General features: G+C 56.1%; 1 protein-coding gene across 2 annotated transcripts; it reads left to right on the top strand.

Moving 5' to 3' along the window:
- Positions 1 to 202: 202 nt before the first annotated feature.
- On the top strand, positions 203 to 5,657 carry DMBX1 (diencephalon/mesencephalon homeobox 1). Of its 2 annotated transcripts, none has more exons than XM_055403445.2 (4): positions 203 to 365; positions 3,466 to 3,644; positions 3,904 to 4,252; positions 5,200 to 5,657. In XM_055403445.2, exons 1-4 carry the CDS (start codon positions 212 to 214, stop codon positions 5,655 to 5,657), a joined length of 1,140 nt encoding a protein of 379 aa, XP_055259420.1. In that variant the 5' UTR covers positions 203 to 211. The 2 variants fall into 2 exon arrangements, with proteins under 2 accessions (XP_055259420.1, XP_088690956.1); XM_088834830.1 differs by having other exon boundaries at positions 212 to 363; positions 3,449 to 3,644.
- The last annotated feature ends 9,540 nt before the right edge of the window (positions 5,658 to 15,197 follow it).

Genomic DNA, 15,197 nt, shown 5'->3' on the forward strand with positions numbered 1-15,197 from the left:
AGTCCAGCTCAGGCAATCTGACTCCAGAGCCCAGAGCATTAAGCCCTACACAAGTCCTGCTGTGTGAACCAGTGAATGAGTGGCTAAATGAATAAATAAATAGAGGCAGGAGCCCTCTTGCTCTTAGCTGTGGGCAAGGCGGGCCTCTTTCCCATGAGATGGCAGAAGCTCACATGCCTTCCCTCTCGCCCATCTGCAGGCACATGCCGCGATGCAGCACTACGGGGTGAATGGCTACTCGCTGCATGCCATGAACTCTCTCAGCGCCATGTACAACCTGCACCAGCAGGCGGCCCAGCAGGCCCAGCACGCCCCTGACTACCGGCCCTCAGTGCATGCGCTCACACTGGCCGAGCGCCTGGCTGGTAAGGGGACGGGGCTGCAGGGTGGAGGAGAGATCTGGGGGACAAGGCACTGACTGGAAGGTGAAGACAGGAGGGAGCACTGGGAATGAGGGAGCACTGGGAAGACCCAGGTCACTTATGGCACAGGAAGATGTCAATTCAAAATCTATGTGCGTATCCAGACTACCCATGTTTGCCAGGGCCCTGGAGCTGCCCTGTGCCTTCCTTCAGATTTCCTTAACAGTCCTCTGAGGGAGGGGCCCAGTAGCCTTTCACAGGTGGAGAGACCGAGTTAGGAGGTAAGGGACTAGCCCAGAGCCTTGCAGCTGGGAAATGGCCAGAGTGCCCCAGGAGCCACTTCTGTAACAGGGCCCACGTTTTGATCACTGATTGTGTGGCCAGGCACCTCGTGAGTTGCTCTCTGTTTTTCTGTGCATCAAACCATTCAACTCCAGTAAAGGGAGGTTATTGTCTCCATTGTGTGGACAAGGAAACGGAGGCTCAGTGAGGCTAAATCTAGGCAGGGCTGGGGTGGGAGATTAGAATGGGACCTTATGGCTAAAGATCTGAGCTTTGAAGTTGCAGACTTGCCATCATTGTAGGGTCTGCCCACTGTCCTCTCTTCTCTGAGCCTCAGCTTCCCTTTTATGAACAGGGAACGTGGTGGGGCCCATTCCACAGGATGGTGGGGACATTACTGGAGACAACACACGTAGGGTATTCAGCAGGGACTACTGGATGCTCAGAGGAAATTATTATCCAGGTCCTATGGGAAGCACCCATGAGGGAGCTACAGCCTGGTCCCCCCTACTCTCGTTCACCCATGGTTGCTCTGCCGTGAGAGTCCCTCAGTGAATGTGGGAAGGATTTGATGGCTTGGGTGGGGAACGTGAGTTCCTGAGAGGTGAAGCCACCCACCCCATCCTGTCCCAGGCCAAACCTCAAGCAGCAGATGAACTGCTCTGGGCCTGTGCCAGATGGTCCTGGGAGGGCTTTAGAGTACTTCCAGGGAGGCCAGGTACCCATATACCCATGAGAGGGCACAGCAGAAAGAATGTGGCCAGGATCAGGTGGTGGGGCAGAGAAGCATGATCAGCTGGTGCGGTCAGGGAGGGCTTCCTGAATGGCATGGGGCAGGAGCTCAGCCTTAAAAGGGTAAGGAAGGGGGACTAGCATGAGACAGGCACAGAAATGGTATGAGCTGTGAGGCCTGGGTAGGGGATCTGGCCTGACAAGGAGGGTGGGGCAGCCACTTCTACTACTTTAGACCCTGCAAGGCTCTGGGAAGGGCGCAGAGGATGAAACCAAGCCCCTGGTAACCTTCTGTGGATGAGCATCAGTCTCCAGTGTGGGAATGTGTGTGCAGGCCTGCCCGGCTATGGCTGTTTCTCTGGTTTGGAGTGAGTTCCCTGTGCCCAGCCTGGTGGTGACATTATAGATCCTGACCATGTTCCAGGACTCAGAGAGAAAAGGTCTGGGACAGAGGAAGTGGAGTATTCAGTGCTTCCACCAACTCTAATCTTAAAGAAGGAGGCACACGTACTCCAGGCAGGCCCTCGTATGGAGACCTTGCCTTCCAGCAGGAGGTTTTGCTGATGGTGCAGACAGCCTGGTCTCCCAGGCAGCAACCCCCTGCCCTCACCTGCAGCCCCTGGAGCCAGCAGCAGGATGCTAAGCTGTTGTTCCCGCACCCAGGGTTCCACTGAGAGGGGTTCTCTCCTTCCCCTTCCCCAGTGTAACCAGCATGAGCTCGGGGCTCAGTTCAGGTTGGTATTAGTGCTGGTTTGTGAGGGGTTCAGGGCTCCCTGTTTACATTGAAGAAGGAGCAGCCTAAGTCTGAGGCTTCCTGGAGACCCAGTTGCCTCCTTCTTACTCATTTAGAGTGTTGTGTTGACTTCCCAGTCCCTGAAGTGCAGGTGGCCCTGTGCAAAGGCTGACACAGCTCGGGTTCCCTTCAGCATAGATGGTCCAGGACCCACTTATGAGTGATGGGAAGCTGGGAAAAAGAAGTTAACTGTCCATCCTCCCAGGAGTAGTCAAGCAGAAGAGCAGGAGTGTGAAAGTGAAAGTCACTCAGTCATGTCTGACTCTTTGTGACCCCATGGACGGTAGCCCACCAGGCTCCTCTCTTTCTATGGGATTCTCCAGGCAAGAATACTGGAGTGGGTTGCCATTCCCTTCTCCAAGGGATCTTACCTACCCAGGGATCGAACCCAGGTCTCCTGCACTGCAGGCAGATACTTTACCAACTGAGCTATCAGGGAAGAGCAGGAGGGTAGATAGCAACCCCAGGCAGATATATATGCTGGGAGGTTCACGTTGCCAGCACGTGGGCAGGACTGTGGAATCTGTGGTCTACCAGGCCTGTCTCCTCTCCTAGCCTGTGGTGGTGGTTAGTACCTGCTCTCTTCGTCCTTACCTCCTGGAGAAAGCAGCTAGAAGGGCCAAGACTGCATGCAACTAGCCTTTCTGAGGCTGCCAGTCCTGCCAGAGCCAGCCTTTCTGTTGAGGAGATATAAAACCAAGGCCTCAGGTCTCACCATCAGAGACTCATAGGCCGGGATGATGAAATTCATGCCAGAGGACATAGGATCAAGAGCCAGTGAATTACATCTACTTAGTCAGACTCCTCTTAACAAGACCTTGCAGATAGATCCCATGCTCACAGCCCGGCTTCTCATGGTCCGGGCGGTATTCTGTTGGTATCCAGAATCTAAGGGTCATTGGCTCTTAGAAGCTTTGTGACATGGACTTCCAAATTGCCAGCATCACGTACTCTCAGAATGTTATATCTTATTATCCTAGGACTTTATGGATTTTAGGGTAAAGCCCACCCACCTACCCACCTCAAACCAAATAAGGAAGAACCTCCTCAGGCATATTCCTAACAGCCATTCTTAGAGATGAATTAGAGCTCAGTGGGCCTGATAGTGAATGATAGTGTGGAATGATCTTGAAAATCCAGCTACCTGGAGAGGAAATGGGTGATTTCCATGGGGAAGAGACCAGGGTCTAGCTCTGGCAGGACCACAGTGGGTCAGAGCAGGGTAAGATTTCAAACCTATTTCCCATAATTAAATGGGCCCCCTCTCCTTGCCCTCCAACGGCTGTACATTTCAAGACATCATCTTGGAGGCCCGCTATGGCTCACAGCACCGCAAACAGCGTCGTAGCCGCACAGCGTTCACGGCTCAGCAGCTCGAGGCCCTGGAAAAGACCTTCCAGAAGACTCACTACCCGGACGTGGTGATGCGTGAGAGGCTGGCCATGTGCACCAACCTGCCTGAGGCCCGGGTGCAGGTAAGGCCCAACTAGATCTTGCTGACGAGCACCAGCCCACTGGCTGGTTTCCCACTGTCCCGGAGCCAGCATTTCAAACTTCACCCGGTGTCTCCATGAATGACTGCAGTGACAGGTGGGGAGTTGGGGGAGGGATTGTGGGTGCGTGTTTCCCAGAGGGAGGGCGCGACCTTATCCTGCACATCCCCTTGGGGAGTACCCGGCTCCATGGCTCCTCTGCGTCCCCTCCCATTCCTGCAGCCCCTCTCCCTGTCCCCAGGTGTGGTTCAAGAATCGCAGGGCCAAGTTCCGGAAGAAGCAGCGAAGCCTGCAGAAAGAGCAGCTCCAGAAGCAAAAGGAGGCTGAGGGCTCCCATGGGGAAGGCAAGACCGAGACCCCGACCCCAGACACCCAGCTGGAGACTGACCAGCCCCCCAACCTGCCCAGCGGCGACCCCCCTGCTGAGCTTCACCTGAGCCTGTCTGAGCAGTCAGCCAGTGAGTCAGCCCCCGAAGACCAGCTGGACCGGGAGGAAGACCCCCGGGCAGGGGCTGAGGATCCCAAGACTGAGAAGAGCCCTGGGGCTGAGAGCAAGGGGCTGGGCTGCAAGAGGGGCAGCCCCAAGGCAGGTGAGGCTTGGCAGGGGCTATGGGTGGTCTGGGGCCCCACCTAGGGAGAATGGACAGGTCTAGCCACCCAGGGGCCTGGCTCTGCCAGGAGTGTCAGAGCAGAGATAGAGTTAACCCTGGACACATGGCACTGGCCCTGACCCAGAGAAAGGAGGTCCATGCCAGGTGATCCCCTTTTAGTCACTGAATCCTGGCAAGGTCAAGGGAATTTGGGGGGAGGGGCTGCGTGGTAGGGGAGGGATACTTGAGGAGCTCAGGGTAGAAGCTATTTATCGGTCCAGTATGTTAACAACAGCACAGATGTACCAGTGCATACTGGGTGAGTGCTATATGAGTACCAGGGATCCCCACGTGTAGCAGACACTCTGGGCTGTGTTTTTTGAAGGAGCAGAGCTCTGGCAGGAAGCATTTGTGGCAGAAAGTCACAAACCCTGCATCCAGGCAGGGAGGGGATGGGGGCTGTGAGCTGAGAACTGGAGGGGAAAGGGAAGGGGAACCACAGACAGGAGAGGGAAAGGGGAGGCACACCTTTGGAAAGAACAGGAGTCCTGGGGTGGGACAATTCTGTACTACCCAATTTGCTTATGGCTCAGCCATTCCCCATGTCAATCTGATTCTGTTGTAATGATTTTGAGAGTCAATAGAACTCTTTTGTCCTACCAAACCCAACAAACAACAAAAACCAAAACAAGAAAAGGAGACTCCCTAAAACTTCAGACATGAGGGCCCTGGCAGAGTCCCTGCTGGCAGGAAGCCTGGGTCCCTCCCTCCCAGGATTCAGGGGATGCCCTGGCTTCAGGGGACGCCCTGGCTGAGATGGATGGATATGATTTCAGCCATAGCCCGTCTTATTTACAGCGCCAAAGGGGAGGCGAGGCCAGGGGAGCCCCTCCTGGAAGACCAGTGCCCTTGTCCTGAGTCCTCGGTTCTTGATTCTCTGCTTGCAGATTCCCCGGGCAGCCTGACCCTGACGCCTGCAGCCCCGGGGGCCGGCCTCCTGGGCCCCTCCCACTCCTACTCCTCCTCCCCACTGAGCCTCTTCCGTCTGCAGGAACAGTTCCGCCAGCACATGGCCGCCACCAACAACCTGGTGCACTACTCGTCCTTCGAAGTGGGGGGCCCGGCCCCCGCCGCCGCAGCGGCCGCAGCTGCCGCAGCCGTGCCCTACCTGGGCGTCAATGTGGCCCCGCTGGGCTCACTGCACTGCCAGTCCTACTACCAGTCGCTGTCAGCGGCCGCTGCTGCCCACCAGGGCGTGTGGGGGTCCCCACTGCTGCCTGCGCCCCCCGCAGGCCTGGCACCTGCCTCGGCCGCCCTGAACAGTAAAACCACAAGCATCGAGAACCTGCGGCTTCGGGCCAAGCAGCACGCAGCATCCCTGGGACTTGATACGCTGCCTAACTGACTGCTGGCCTCCCCCTGCAGCCAGGGCTCTTGGACGCCCCCAGCCCAGCCCCAGGGTCATCCCAACATGGCTCTCAAGGAGCTACCTCATGAGCCCAGGGATCCTGGGGCCTTGGAGTCCTGCTTCCTGTCCCCCCACCTCCCCAAGCTCCAGCCCTCGGTGAAGCCCACATTTGCACCCTCTGCATGGCCCTGCTTGGATCCCATGGAGGCCGAATGGGGAGGAGGTGAGAGGCCAGTGCCCCCAGCTTTCCCCAGTGAGAGGTTCTTGCTGGCCAGACCCCTGCCTCAGTGTCGCCTCCTCCCATCCCCTGCTTCCTCCCCTAGTAAGCTGCTGTGTGGAATGTGAGATATAAATATATAAAGCTATATTTTCAGGCACCTGCCTGCCCCAGGCCCCCTGCCCCGCTTCTCCACTGCCGCCCCCCAGCTCTGCTTACAGCTTCTGCGTCTCACTCTGGCCTTCCCTCCTCTCTCTCTGCCTCCATTGTCCTCCTTCTCCTCTCCCCAGCCCCTGTCTTCCCCTCTCTGGATCTCCCCACCATGTCTCTTCTTCCTGCCCCTGCTTTCTTTCTTCGGTGCTGGCTGTGTTGATGTAGACCGGTCCCAAATTATGTTTTGTTTGGGGTGATGGCTTTTCAGTTTTAGTCATTTGGCTTCTTCCTGTTCCTCTCCTTTTGCTTCTTCCCAGACTCCTGGCTCCTCCCTGCCCGCACCCTCTTGAGGCAGCTTCTCCTTCCAGTAGAGGTGATATGGCCCTCGCTGGAGACCCCGTAGCCACTGGAGCAGCAGGCAGGAGGGGGCCCTAGTTCCCACCCCCGACCCGGGCCTGCGTCCAGAAAGGCATGTTCTCTGTCTTTTCTAGCTTTGAGATGCCCCCTCCCCATCCCCAGCCCAGATTGAGGAGGAGGAGAGTGGAGGCAGGAGTCAGGCTGGTGCAGACGGCAGAAGGACAACATCTCTGACTGTAAAACCTCCAGGACTGGAGCCTGGGGCCAGCATTCATCCAGGGCTGGCCACAGGGCTCTAGACCTCTCTCTGGTGCGACTTGCCTGGTTGGGGGGAGGCAGTAGGGCACAGGTGCTTTCAGAGAAGTGTCTTCGAGGAATAAGGTCTTCTGCCCCTGAGCCTGAGGTTCTGCAGTTAGTGTCCATGGCAGGGTGTGACTGAGCCAGGAGGGAGGGTCCTCCACCTCCTGATCACACCATGCGGCAATGCAGAGTCTCAGGGCTTCAGCTGGCATCCTGTCTCAGAGCCCACTGTCGAAGTAAGGGCTTCTGTCCAGCGAGTCACTGGCATGGAAAGGTGTGTTCCTATTTGTGGCCAGGAACCCAGCTCAGCAAACTCCCTTTCAAAGCGGTATGACCTTGAGTCAGCCCATAGCCTCTGTGCCCACTCCCCACCTGGATTAGAGGGCCTGTAACATCCTATCCAGCTCTAACATTCCACACATCTGTGCTTTCAACCTTGCAGGGCAAAGGTTTTTAGTTAAACTAACAACCACCACAAAAAGTCTCTCACAAAGCAGTGTTTGAATTAGAAAATGATTGTTGCACGGCTGTGTAGCAAAGGGTATTGCAAGCACAAGCCTCTCCCTGGGCACGGCCACAGTCTCTGGGTCTCAGTTTTCCCAGTAAGTGTAATGGGTCCCTTTGAGTTGCGACAATCTGGATTTGATCCTGCTTTTCTTGAGTGTTAGTCCAGCCTCTGTGGGCACCCCATCTCCAAGCCTTCACGTAGGCTCAGGGCTCGGGGCAAGAAGAGAGAAATGGCTTGCACAGATTCTGGGTCATGATCCCCATGCCCAGCACTTTGTGGCTCACTGTTAAGCTTCCACCCCCTGCTTAGAGAAGCTGCATCTGAAAACCAGGGTAAAGATACCTAAGGCTTGTCTCCTCTCCCTTAGGCAGAGGAGAAGGGGGTCTACGGGTAGGACTGGTTTGCAGAGTAGTCGATGCCCATGATTTGTGGGGAGTTCTGGGCCAGGGCAAATGGAGAAGGCTTTGGATGGGAAAAAGTGAGGGGATGGTAGCTTGGGCCAGGAAAGCTATTTGAGCAAAGCAATGGAGTGAGACTAGGTGGATGGTGGGGAAATGGTGGCTGGCTTCATGAGAGGTGGGGCCGAGGTTCCTGAATCCAGGTTAAAGTCCTCATTTCGATGTGGCAGGGACCAAGGCAGACAGGTGAGGGTTTCTGAACAGGGGGATTAATTGAACCAGAATTGGGATTTGAAAGGTGAATCCAACAGCCACTGGAGATCAGAGGAGAGACTTGGGCAGGGAGACAGGAAGGCAGAGAGAGCAACTCTAGGGGACAGGAGAGATTTCTGTTTTATCTTCTGGGATCAGGAATTTCTGTTTCTGAAATGAAAAAGATCTCATCTAGCCCAGGCCTGGGGACTGAAGCTTTTTTCCTGTCCCTGGAGGCAAATGACTATCACTGCACCTTGGAATCCAGTAGCTCTAGACATGCCCACCTCCCCCAAGAAGCCTCCCCAGATTTCCCAAGGAGTAAGTCCACCCCGTAGTCATGTTCTGGCTCAGCCTAGCTTCCCTCAGAGCTTTTTCAAGACTTCCTCATTCAATCCCGCCAGGCCAGAGAAGGCAAGGAAAGTGTATGTGGTCCCCTTCCCCGGGCAGATCTCAACCTAGTTTAGGGGACCAGCCTCAGTGAATGAAAGCAGTTAGCAAGAGGGGAGCTTATGTGTAACCAGCACCTGCACGTCCTGTGAGCTTGAGACTGTCCCACCTCACAGAAGACTGAGGCTGAAGCCTTTCCCAGGGTGGCCTGGGCACCTGCAGGCTGAGAGTCAGGCTCTGACTGTCCTTCCCAGGAAGGTCTCGTCCCTCTCCTCTCCCTCCCACTTGAGGCCTCTGTGTCCCGCCTCCTCACCTCCCCAGAGCATGGTCCACGGGCCTGGGTCCCCCATCCCCACTCCGCAGCAGCGGGCTGTACACACTGCTTTCCAAACCAGCTGTTTTGTGACCTTTTGTGCTTAGAGGTCGTGCCAGCCCGTGGCAAAACCACTGTGTACCGTATTTATTCTGTTAGTCGAGAAAACAAGACTCAAGTGCCCCCTCCCCTGCTCCACCCCCTGAGTAGTGCGGCATGACACTCTGTCCCGTGTACCCCTCTGTCTGTCTGTCTGACTTCCTGTGACGTTGTGACCTGTTCTTTGTCCTACTTGGCTAATAAATGAGAATCTGGCAGCACAGCCCTCAGTCTAGGTTCATTTCCAGAGGGGCCCGCGGTGGACTGAACAGGTGGTTCAGCGCTGTGGCCGGTAGGGGAGGGAGGCAGACCTGCCTCATGATTGGCCACTTCCTCCAGGGCCCTTGCCTGTATGGGGCTGGAGTGCCCTCTGAGGAGGTCTCAGGGAACAGAGGGACAGGGGCGGGGAAGGATTCCATCTCTTCTGGGTTGTTGATCCTCATCCAAGCACCTGTGGTAGGACAGCCCGGGGAGGGGGGAGCCAGGGCCACTAGGAGGGTTTCGTGGTGGTCTGGGGAATGGGTCTGTAGGATGGAGCGGACAGAGGTTCTGTGGGAACGACAGGAAGGCACACTAGATCTAAAGCCAGGGCTGTTCTCTAATGAGATGGGCAGCCTGTGCAGGTAGGGAGCTCTTTAGTCCTCGGACGTGAGCAAGCAGAGGAGGAAGAAGGATCTGTTGTGGTGGCTGGATGGACTGGGGATTTGTGAAGGTCCTTCTTTTCAAGAAAAAAACAACCAGCAATTTCCCCTATTCAGCCTTCATGGCCCTTCCCCAGAGTGTTGGCACAGGGCCCCTGAGCCAGAAGTGGTGTTGCAAGCTCAGGGTTGGGTTTGGGGGTAAGAGTCCCCTCTGGGAGTTTCCTGGGAGGAGAACCCCAGCAGGCCTGAATGGTGTGCAGGAAGCTGCTTGCTGGGCTCGGTGGGGGTGGGGGCGTGTAGCCGCTTCAGGCCACAGGGACCCACGGGCCCCTGGCCAGCCCCACCCCCCATTTCCCAGGTCCCTGCTGGACCCTAGGAGGCACATTCCTCTCTCCCCAGTGGGGCTGAGGATTAGGGCGGGGATCACCCCCTTCACCTTGTCTTCCTACCTCCCTGGGAGGGGCTAGTGGATCAAATATCTGCCCCAAATCTCCCACCGTCCCTCCCAGACCCGAGCCTTGCCTGCCCCTACATACCTCCCCAGGTACACGCCTTCTCTGGAGGAGAGGGTGCCCCTGGACCTCTGCAGTTCAAATCATTCATGCACTCAGCATTTACTGAGCCCCTACTGTATGCCTGGCCCTGTGCTGGGTATATAGAAACAAGGAAAAGTCCTCTCTCTCAAGACAGTACAAAACAGGGCGATTTGGGGTTCAAAAAATAGAAAACTATGGGAGCACATTGTTCCAGGAAGTAGGGTTCCTGGCTTACTTAGCCCAGGGAGATCAGGAAGGCCCCTTGGGAGGGAGACTTGGGCTGAGTCCCATAGGTCTAGTGTTCACCAGGAGAGCAAGAGAGAAGAGAGTCCTGGGAGGCAAAACACCCACAGAGCTGCAGGACCTGTGGCTGGTGAGTCCCAAGTTCTGGGGGATCAAGGGCAAGGATGGGGTGTGTAGTGTCAGGGGCTGAGGAGGGAAAGGGAAGCTGGGAGCTTGAACTCAAGCTCCAGGGAGATTAGAAGCTGGGAGAGTTGGGGGGGAATCAGACTTACGTTTTAGGAAATTCTGTCCTCCCATACCTTTGCTGAATGGTGGTTCCGGAGGAGGCAGGGAGACCAGAGAGGAGGCCATTGTCACGTCCTGATGAGAAGAGAGTGGCATCGGTGTGGACTAGGGGAGGAGGGGTGGAGAAGGGGTCAGACTGATGAGAGATTTCGGAAGTAGAATTACCACGGGGACTACAGGCTTGGGAGGGGTCAGGGGTGCTCTGAGTCTCTGGTTTGGTGCAGGGGGAACCTTGGGCTGGGTTGAGGGGAATGAGCCTGAGCTCAGGCTGGTCTTTGGGGTGTCTTTAATTTGTTCAAGGGAAGATATTGGGATGTACTGGATCAAGGCGCAAGAGAGGGGCCTGTCTGCACTGTTTTCGATTTTAATCTATTTAATAAGTACTTACATGGCACTCTCTCTGTGACTGCCACCTCACAGATATGAAGTCACTTAATCCTCACATAACGCCATGTGGTAGGTATTACTGTGATCCCCATTTAGTAGATAAAGAAACTGAAGCACAGAGAGGTTAACGTGCCTATGACCACACAGCTAGTAATGGGCCAACCAAGGTGTGAAAACCCGGCTAATCTCAGAATCCACGCGCTTCACCTTGGCGGCTGTCAACAGCGATGGAGAATGAAGCCACGTGACTAGGTGAGCTCACACAGGGCACGCTGAGGGTGGGGCCGCAGGAAAACTGACTCCAAAGCCAAAAAGACTCTGCCCCGGAGCTGGGACAAGCTGCTCTCTGCTGTCGTTGCCTTTGGTCCTCAGCTTCCTCTCCTGACTGGGTATCATTCACCGCGTCCAGCTGCTTCCGGGGAGGCGTGGATGAGATGAAGGGAAGACAGGAGAAGGGCCTGGAGGAGGCTGGGGGGCTGAGTGGCCCACAGCGGGCAAGATGGGAAAGGCAGGGGACTCCCTGGAGTGTCTCCCTGAATCCTTAGACCTTGCCCCGTCTCCCTTTCGTCCAGGGTACCCCCAGGGCCTGTGGAAGGGGCACCATCTGAGAGGGTCCCGGAGGATGGACCCCTTTAGGGTTGGGCGGGGGTCCGCCCACCCCTTCCCCCTTTCCCACAGAGCTGCCGGACCTGGGGCCTCCCCCCCCATCCCTCATTCCCCTCTCCCTTCTGGGAAAGCTGATTAGGAGGCGGCCTCCTGCCCGCCCCCCTGACAAGTTTTTCTGAACTTCCAACAAAGGCCCTCAGAGGGCTGCAGAGGGAGGGCCCGCCACCAGGAACCTGATACCACTGGCCCAGAGTCACCCCGTCAGCCTGGGAGGCGGCTGTGTGACTCTGCACACCGCCCCCCAACCCCATTGCAGGCAGAATGTCTCCAGAGGGACCCGGCTTCTCCAAGGCCTGGGGGCTGGGAGACATCGCCACCTGGGAACCCCCCCTCACGACGGGGACAGGGCCAACCCCAGGAGGGCAGGTGGGGCTCTTGCACACATTCTCACCCAAAGTCATCCTACCACTCCCACACTCCCCATGACACATGTACCCCCCACCCCCCGCCATAACCACACACATGGGACGTGCTGACTTCTGCATTGCATCAATCTCAGGGTGTCTGTCTGTCTCTCCACCCCATACAAGTCCTCAGCCTCGCCAGGAGGCTGTACACCTGCCCCGCCCCGGAACGTGCATTCTTCCTGGCTCATTCACACTCCAGACAGCATCCCCCCAACACTGGGACAGTGGCTCCAACTCCCCCCACCAGCACACAGGCCTTCCAGCTACATTGCCAGCTTGGTGCCTGAGATTCTCCATGAGCTCTGCCCCAGGCCTGCAGAAGACACGAGAGTCTGGGCATCAGCTGCCCAGATACCCACAGGAGAGTCAGATCAGGGCCCGAGCTGCCATTCAACACCCACTTTCCCTGACCCCATACACCCATCCTCACACAACATCTTTTCTCTGGGGGACACTTTGGGGGACACACAGGCCCCTGAGTTCAAGCCCTGTATTGTTCTGATGTCTCCATTTCAAAATCTTTAACTTTTAAACAAAGGACCCTGAATTTTCCTTTTTCCCTGGACTCAGTCCACGGAGTCGCAAAGAGCCGGACACGACTGAGCATGCACACACACCACCAGTCGTGTGGCTGCTCTCACGCCCTCATCGCAATCTCCCTGAGTTCTGACTCACCCGGCCCTGCTGTGGCTTTGGAAACTCAAGAGTCTGGAAAGATCTCAACTTCTCCCACCTGCCTGAATGCCTCCACTTGGTCTTAGAGCCGAGTCTTCCCTGTCCACCCCACCCTGCATCAGGCAGCTGGGTGTGATGAGTGAAGGGAGCTGCTGAGAACATACTATGCACCTCCTCCTGGTGCCATCTCGGGGCTCAGTGTCCTCGTCTGTAAATGGCCTAATGAGAACAGTGACTTCAAAAGACTTAAAAGAAATAGCATCTGTGAAACACTGAGCACAAAGCCTGGCATTTAGTAAATACTCAATACATACTTATTATTGCTAATATTACACTATTATAAGTGCTGCTGAACAAAACTAGTTCCAGCCTCCCTGGGCCTATGAGGGTCTAGTGGGTAAAACAGAGATTACTTGAATAATCACACATACACAAAGGTGAAGTGGACGAGGAGCACAGGTCTCTAGTCTCATGGGGCTTACAGCTAAAAGGAGAGGTAATCTGAGGCAAGAATCAGGACTTGGTCTGGAATAAGGCCAGAAGTCTGAGGCTAGAATCAGGGATCAGCCTGGGGCACATCAGTTAGGAGGCAGAGTTGGGGCTCAGAATGGGGCCAGGGTCAAAGCTTTGTGTTTGGCTGGGATCAGGGATCATTCAGGGCAAGGGGTAGGGTTCAGTCCAGGGTAAGACACAGCTCAATTAGAGGTCAGAGTTGGGGCTCAGATTGGGGCCAGGTCAGAGCTTAATTAGGGGCAGGGCTGAGTTGAGTCTGGGACTGGTACCAAGTCAGACAGACACTTCTAGCAGTCAGTCACCATGGGGCTGTTTAACCCGCTGCTAGGCTTCTGCAAACCTTTGTTTTATCATCTGTAAAATGGGGAGATCTCCGTTTGCCCCCTGGCTCATGGTAATCGAGTGAGCTCATAATGGAAGCCAAGGATTAAACCGCTGCCACAGCTGCTGATGACTCTATGCCTGGTCCCCTGGGGCGCTCCTCCCCTTGCCAGGTTGGGGAGGCTGTGCCACCCTCACCCATGTCCCCAGCTGTGGGGAAACCACCACCCCAGCCTGGGATCCTTTCCAAGATATTTCCTAAAGCCCTTTGAACAACAAAGGCCACAGGAGAGATATTTCCTCCTGGGGGCTGACCGCCCAGTGGCTCCTTTATCTTGGCAACCAGGCTTGAAGAGCCGTTCTTGGAAAGAGCTCGTGTGGGGCGTGTGCGAGTGCGTGTGAGTGTGAGCCTGTGCTCACAAAGCCGCTCTTTGTTGCCGTCCCCACCTGAGCGGCTGCAGACCTGGAAGCCTGGGTCCTTCAGAGGTCAACCTGTCCATCCCTCGCCTCTATACAGATGTGCTGGACAGCCAGGTGGGCGGGAACACTTTTTTGCCTTAAGATTCTCCCGGAGGCGAGAACTCCAGGAAACAGGAGCCCTAGTGCCTCAGGAAGAAGGCAGGTTAGGGTGAGACGGATGCTTGACAACATGGGAGAGGTGAGCGGGAGTTTTGGTTCTTTTAGCAGGTGCAGCGCCTCCTTTGCCTGGGGTCCACCCCCAGCATACACAGCCCCTCTGGAGGCAGGGCCAACAAGGCGCCCAAGAGGCTTACCTAATTCAGACTTACCTTCAGTAGGCTCTTGGTGAGTCACGTAGAGAAAGACTGTCAGCCAGCAAGCCCCGACCTGCCTCTCAGACTGTGGGATATGAGAGAAGTCCCTCTCTGGGCCTCAGTCACTATGATGGCTTGGACTGCAGCCCCTGGCTAGACTAGGTAGAAGCTCCAGGTACACAGGCAGGACCTGGAGCAGCCGGATCTGCAAAAGGAGTGTTTCTGTCTATCATCTCCTCTCCCTCTGCACCGTTCCAGCTGCTAGGATCCTGCCAAGCCCAAGCGAATGGACAAGAATAGGGTGGGGGTTGCCTACTACAGGACCTGGTGTGTGCATGGTCTGGGGATTCCTGCTACAGGTTCTCAGAAGAGACATCCTCAGGGTCCCTCCAGTCTAGTCCCCATTTGGGCAGGAGTCGCTAACACCCAGCCCCTGCCCACAAACCTGCAGGGACGAGGAGCTCATTACCTTGCAGGGCAGCCTGTTCCAAGTCTGACTGGGAAGTTCATCCTCATTTGAGCTAAAGCCTGCCTCCTCTTCCTCAGGCCTGGCCTGGGGGAGGGTGGGAGTGGGGCACACAGAACATGTCTGTTCAGTATTCCGGGACATCTGACCAATTGGACTGTGTCGTACCTCACACTCTCATGGGGCCCTTTCCCACCTGCTCTTGATGTGAAAGTCTATTCACTCTTCAGAACCCACCACATGGACCCTCTCTGGGAAGGCTTGTGGGGTCACTCCTTGCCCCCTTCTTCTTTTGACCTCTCTGGAGAACCAGGTGAATCCAGATGGAGCTCCCTGAGTAGGACCTGGGGGCGCGGAACCAATACTGCACCTGTCTAACAGAACTGGTGGGCTCTGCCTGGGACTCTGGGGGCCTGGTTCCTGTCTGGACTTGCTTTGGGGCCTTGGGCAAGGCCTGGCCTTTTCTGGGCCTCTGTTTCCTAAGCAGAGTTTGGAGGGTATTCTCTTCAGGCCACCTGCCTGCCTTGGATGGCCTTGCTCTCTGAATGTCCTGCTGAGTGATATTCACCGCCCAGTTTCCTCAGCTGTTCCATCCAGGGCCTCTTCCCAGCCTGGAGCACATACCCAGCTGTGGGTG

The sequence above is a fragment of the Moschus berezovskii genome, chromosome 4, assembly GCF_049115385.1.
Source record: "Moschus berezovskii isolate FMDL1 chromosome 4, NW_MosBer_1.0, whole genome shotgun sequence".
NCBI lineage: Eukaryota > Metazoa > Chordata > Mammalia > Artiodactyla > Moschidae > Moschus > Moschus berezovskii.

Excerpts from the sequence above, each read along its gene's own strand:
- DMBX1 (XM_088834830.1), top strand. The coding sequence starts at position 212 with ATGCAGCACTACGGGGTGAATGGCTACTCGCTGCATGCCATGAACTCT. Across the intron at positions 3,645-3,903 it reads TGCCTGAGGCCCGGGTGCAG|GTGTGGTTCAAGAATCGCAG; the intron begins GTAAGGCCCAAC and ends CCCTGTCCCCAG. Across the intron at positions 4,253-5,199 it reads GAGGGGCAGCCCCAAGGCAG|ATTCCCCGGGCAGCCTGACC; the intron begins GTGAGGCTTGGC and ends CTCTGCTTGCAG.